Source organism: Nanorana parkeri, unplaced genomic scaffold, assembly GCF_000935625.1.
Source record: "Nanorana parkeri isolate BGI_ZX_2015 unplaced genomic scaffold, ASM93562v1 scaffold2007, whole genome shotgun sequence".
Lineage (NCBI taxonomy): Eukaryota > Metazoa > Chordata > Amphibia > Anura > Dicroglossidae > Nanorana > Nanorana parkeri.
Window position 1 is genome coordinate 59266 of NW_017308275.1, and position 6062 is coordinate 65327.

Genomic DNA, 6062 nt, shown 5'->3' on the forward strand with positions numbered 1-6062 from the left:
CCCATCCCCCTCTACTCAAGCTCGGCTTCTCCATTTTAAAACACAAATAGCCTATTTTATGCCTCTTATCACCAGTCCTCCATGTCCAGGATGTGTACTTGACCATCTTTAAAGGAGTGACCAATGCGGTTTTAACCTCTCTGGGAGGCTTAACAACACCTGCTAGCGCCAATCATGCAAACACAATCAACACCTCACCTCCGGGAGGTCTCTGACCCCATGCTGGTTATAACAGTGAATGTCGCTCCAATCAACATAATATGTATTTCCAGATACTTTCTTGTACAAATCGTCCTGAACGGAGAAAGCTAGCCGGGTGACCAGCAAAACGTCTTGAAGAAAAAGACAGCAAGTGCAGTTGCCTTGATTTATTTTTTTACAGATATACGATGACCTGGATGAATGAGAACCGTCACAGACTCCAGTCCTATTATATAAAGTGACTTCACTGGCAGCATGTTCTGTCTCTATACACAACACAGACCGCCGCCCCCCCGGGCCCAGGACCGTACCTTGCACACAGATGGAAGTGCTGGGGCCACTCTGTCTGAGGTAGCAGTTTTCTCCAGTGTACCGATCCGGCTTTCCAGCTTGGAGATTACCAGCTGCAGATCCTTCACCACTGCAGAGGACAGAGACATCAGTATGAGGAGCTTCCAATGCAATCTCACAGACACGGGTAGGTGCCCAAGCATGTTTGCCAGAACACAGATGGGAGGAACAGTGTGCAGGAGCCAAAGCATTGCGCCAGTGATCTACTGATCGTGGTTGCAATGCTTTAAGGCCAATTCACACCAGATGCAGTGCGTTGCGGCCCGATTCTGGCCAGAACGCCAGAACGCACCGGAGGCATAATGTGCCTTGTGATCCCGTGCGGTCAATCGCATTGCGGCCGGAGGGTGTGGCTACGGTGCCGTTCACTTCAATGGCCCACCACGCCCACTCCTGCCCCACAACATAGTGAGCCGGCCGCAATGCGAGGCAGTGCGTTCTGGCCGGAACGCACTGCATCTGGTGTGAATGGGCCCTTACTGGTTTCTATGCAAAAAATAAATGCTCAACTTGTCAGTGACATTTTTAAATAAAACCCTTCCATTTTCACGATATACTTTATTTTAGAACCAATGATGTCATCCCTGGGATCCCATTCTTCTTTATGCAATGCAGGAAGATTATGGCGGGTGGGATGGGCTAGCAGGGAGCCGCTTTCTGAAAACATCACAGCACCCTGCCTCTGTACTCACCGCGAGAGCCCTTGTCCTATCAATAGATTGTGACTGGGTTGGAATATGTTACCGGTCATGTGATCACACATTTTAATGCAATCACGCCCATTTTTTCTGGGGTTAAAATATGTGACCGGCAAAAAGGTGTAGAATTCAAAGCTTTCCCAGCTGTTCCCGGGCAGATCGGCATCACAAATGGTATGTGCAGGAGAACCGATCTGCCCGGGAACAGCTGATCAGTCCTGAAATGTCACTTCTATCCGACTGAGTGCGATCTCATATTCTACAAAGTCGGATATATTCTGCACTCTCCCCATTGAGCAAGATAAAGCTCCGGAGGTTCTCCCCCCCTCCCCAAGTCTACCAAAACACAAAACCAAGACGTTCTCATTGCATTTGGACTTGAATCATATTTGTATGTGAAGACCATTAAAAGGAGAAGTATGAGGCGAGTGACAATCACTCACCTCATAGTTCGAGCCGACGTGTGACAATGAGTGTCACAGGTCGGCTCAGTAGATCGGGAGAGAACACATACCGGCGCTCGCTCACTTCTCGATCCTGTCCCTGCAGAGAGTGTGACTGTCACTCACAGGGATTCCCCCCCTCCCCGATCCTCCAGCGCTGACTAGCAGAACGGACTGGGCGGGCACAGCTGGCTCTGCCTCTAGATAGGCAGAGCAAGCTGTCAATCACGCAGCTGGGTGGATCTCAACAATGTCGGGATCCGTCCCGGCTGTGGCGGTCTCAGTATATAGGGAGCTGTAGCGTGCTATATACTGAGCTTTGGATGACGGGAGGACGCTAGTTTGTGTCCCCCGGTTACCCTTAGGAGAACTATGGGGAAAAGCACTGACCCCATAGTTCTCCTTTAAAAAGGCCTACTATGGTTTTCCTATCGCGGCCCATCGGTCACAAATAACAAAATCACAACGTGGCACCTTTATGCAGATTCTGGTTCTCGTGTTCTAGGTTGGCGACCCGGGCCAGGAGGTCACTGTTGTCTCCATTGCCGTTGGGGGCAGCGGCCGTGCTCTGGAAAGTCAAGATAACATTTTAGAAGGAGAAAAAGAACAAACGTTCACCACACAATGCACAACATCCGGCCTCTCACACGATGATGGATTATGGCTCAGGGAGGAACATCGCCTCTAATTGAGTGCTAGCCATTCCCGTACTCAAGCTGCAAACAATGGGAGTCGGGATAAAAAGGGAACAAAACGATCTGCTGAACAGAGGGAAATACATCAGATGGAATCACAGCCCGAGGCAGAACAGAGGTCTAGAATGACACCATCACCACCACCCAGGGAGATAAAAGGGGAGTCCAGTGAACATGCCAGGCCCCAGGAACTCCATGAAATACACAGACATCAGTGAAAGGGGTCTCTTCTAGAACTGGTAACGACAAATGAGTAGAGATCTAAGAGCTGAGGGACTTTTTTCCTACATTGAGCTGTAGCTACAACTCCCCCGGTCAATAATACCTCTAGTCCAATTCAATGAAACAGAACAAAGTTTGCTCAGCACAGAAAGTTGAAGGGTCAGTCCACCCATACTTCTTATTTTACGTGGCACCTGGTCACGTGTTATCCTCTCACATATCTTGGGAAAATTCAGCAGTAGGATCCCTTCCATGGTACATGTCTTGCGAAGGTTCAGCAGTAGGATCCCTTCCAGGTTCAGCAGTAGGATTCCTTCCATGGTACATATTCCGCCCATGGTACATCTCTTGGGAAGGTTCAGCAGTAGGATCCCTTCCATGGTACATCTCTTGGGAAAGTTCAGCAGTAGGATCCCTTCCATGGTACATCTCTTGGGAAGGTTCAGCAGTAGGATTCCTTCCATGGTACATCTCTTGGGAAGGTTCAGCAGTAGGATCCCTTCCATGGTACATGTCTTGCGAAGGTTCAGCAGTAGCATCCCTTCCATGGTACATCTCTTGGGAAGGTTCAGCAGTAGGATCCCTTCCATGGTACATCTCTTGGGAAAGTTCAGCAGTAGGATCCCTTCCATGGTACATCTCTTGGGAAGGTTCAGCAGTAGGATCCCTTCCATGGTACATCTCTTGGGAAGGTTCAGCAGTAGGATCCCTTCCATGGTACATGTCTTGCGAAGGTTCAGCAGTAGGATCCCTTCCATGGTACATCTCTTGGGAAGGTTCAGCAGTAGGATCCCTTCCATGGTACATCTCTTGGGAAGGTTCAGCAGTAGGATCCCTTCCATGGTACATCTCTTGCGAAGGTTCAGCAGTAGGATCCCTTCCATGGTACATCTCTTGGGAAGGTTCAGCAGTAGGATCCCTTCCATGGTACATCTCTTGGGAAGGTTCAGCAGTAGGATCCCTTCCATGGTACATCTCTTGGGAAGGTTCAGCAGTAGGATCCCTTCCATGGTACATCTCTTGGGAAGGTTCAGCAGTAGGATCCCTTCCATGGTACATCTCTTGGGAAGGTTCAGCAGTAGGATCCCTTCCATGGTACATCTCTTGGGAAGGTTCAGCAGTAGGATCCCTTCCATGGTACATCTCTTGGGAAGGTTCAGCAGTAGGATCCCTTCCATGGTACATCTCTTGGGAAGGTTCAGCAGTAGGATCCCTTCCATGGTACATCTCTTGGGAAGGTTCAGCAGTAGGATCCCTTCCATGGTACATCTCTTGGGAAGGTTCAGCAGTAGGATCCCTTCCATGGTACATCTCTTGGGAAGGTTCAGCAGTAGGATCCCTTCCATGGTACATCTCTTGGGAAGGTTCAGCAGTAGGATCCCTTCCATGGTACATCTCTTGGGAAGGTTCAGCAGTAGGATCCCTTCCATGGTACATCTCTTGGGAAGGTTCAGCAGTAGGATCCCTTCCATGGTACATCTCTTGGGAAGGTTCAGCAGTAGGATTCCTTCCATGGTACATGTCTTGCGAAGGTTCAGCAGTAGGATTCCTTCCATGGTACATCTCTTGCGAAGGTTCAGCAGTAGGATCCCTTCCATGGTACGTCTCTTGGGAAGGTTCAGCAGTAGCTTCCCTTCCATGGTACGTCTCTTGGGAAAAGTTCAGCAGTAGGATCCCTTCCATGGTACATCGCTTGGGAAGGTTCAGCAGTAGGATCCCTTCCATGGAACATCTCTTCAGAAGGTTCAGCAGTAGGATCCCTTCCATGGTACATCTCTTGCGAAAGTTCAGCAGTAGCATCCCTTCCATGGTACATCTCTTGGAAAAGTTCAGCAGTAGCATCCCTTCCATGGTACGTCTCTTGGGAAAGTTCAGCAGTAGGATTCCTTCCATGGTACCACATTGTGTATTTTTAATCCATCAGATAAAAGTGAGAAAACACTCACAATGGCCAAAGCAGGTTTACAGACTTTGAATTTTAAGCTTCAGAAGATCACACTACTCCAGAACCTCTCAAGAGATTGAAGATGGTCAGGTGCTTATACTCTCCAGCTCCCACAAAAAACTGGATTTTGATGTGGATAATCGATGTGGGTAATATTAGGTGCTCACTGGTGGACCAAGGAGCCAACGCATCAAGAGTATGTCATTAGGAATATTTGTCTCGGGTCATAGAAACAATTTTTTTTTTTTTAAAGCAGAACTACACCCTCCCTTCCATTACAGCCAAAGAGAGGTGCCGCCTTAGACCCCATTATATTGTCTGCTTTAAAATGTAAACATCAATCCTCATCTCCAGTCTATGACGACAACCAGGAGAACTCCCGAGGACGTTCTTTGGGACGAAACTTGTTAGGATATTAGAGCCAACAGTTTGGGCTGAAATTTTTTATTTTATTAAATTTTATTTTTAATACATTTTAGGAGTGATCCTCTACACCAACGGTTCTCAACCTGTGGGTCGCATGACGATTTGCCAGGGGTCGCCTAAAGACATCCCAACTCTCCGGGAGTCTCCCGCTATTAGATAGCGGCTCCCGGCTGAGAAATACTTTCTGCCGAAGAGGTTTACTCTGCTCGATCGAGCAGAGTAAACCTTTCCCTGCTCGGTTTTTTATTTTTCTGACATCGGAGCCACCGTCAGTCCAAAAAAAAAACCAGCATAGGAATGCATAGCTAGATTCCTATTGGCGATTTCACTTTGCAATAGCCAATAGCAAACTAGCTATTGCACCCGTCCACTGCTGCTGTCAATCAGCAGAAGGGGACCTGAAGTTCTCGATCAGGTCCCCTTCTGCTGATTGACAGCAGTGGGCGGGTGCAATAGCTAGTTAGCTATTGAATATTGCAAATCGAAATCGCCAATAGGAATCTAGCTATGCATTCCTATGCTGGTTTTTTTTTTGGACTGACGGTGGCTCCGATGTCAGAAAAATAAAAAACCGAGCAGGGAAAGGTTTACTCTGCCCGATCGAGCAGAGTAAACCTTTCCGGGAGAAAGTGTTTCTCTCCCGTGCGGCCGGGAGCCGCTATCCAATAGCTAACGGTAGCAAAATTACATCGATGAAGGAGCAACGAAAATAATTTTACTGTTAGGGGTCGCCACAGCTTGGGCATTGTTATCAAAGGGTCGCGGCACTAGAAAGGTTGAGAACTGCTGCTCTACACGATCAAGTACTCTCCTTCCCTTCCGTGTTTTTTGGATGACCGGAGTTTTGAATGCACATTGCGAGTCAGCTGGATGCCGGCTTAGTTTGGCCTACGGAGACATCTAGTGGATTGCACCCAGCTGGATTGCGACAATCTGCAGGGAGGAATTTGCTAATCCAAAGTGTGGAAGGAGAGCGCGATCATAGATCGACTCCCCTCATCTGTAGTGGGCAGAGGGTTTTGGGAGACAACTGGGAGCTACTGTTGGGAGTGTATCCACCATTGTCCATGAGAGACACAGG

General features: G+C 48.4%; 1 protein-coding gene across 1 annotated transcript in view; it reads right to left on the reverse strand.

Annotated features, from left to right (window-relative positions):
- Positions 1-6062, reverse strand: part of EEF1D (eukaryotic translation elongation factor 1 delta) — a 37717-nt gene that overhangs the window by 5679 nt on the left and 25976 nt on the right. Inside the window, exons 5-7 of the mRNA XM_018572368.1 lie at positions 2168-2261; positions 522-622; positions 287-308 (exon numbers count right to left, since the gene is read on the reverse strand). Coding sequence (XP_018427870.1) covers positions 287-308; positions 522-622; positions 2168-2261 — 217 coding nt within the window. The remainder of the gene's footprint in view (positions 1-286; positions 309-521; positions 623-2167; positions 2262-6062) is intronic.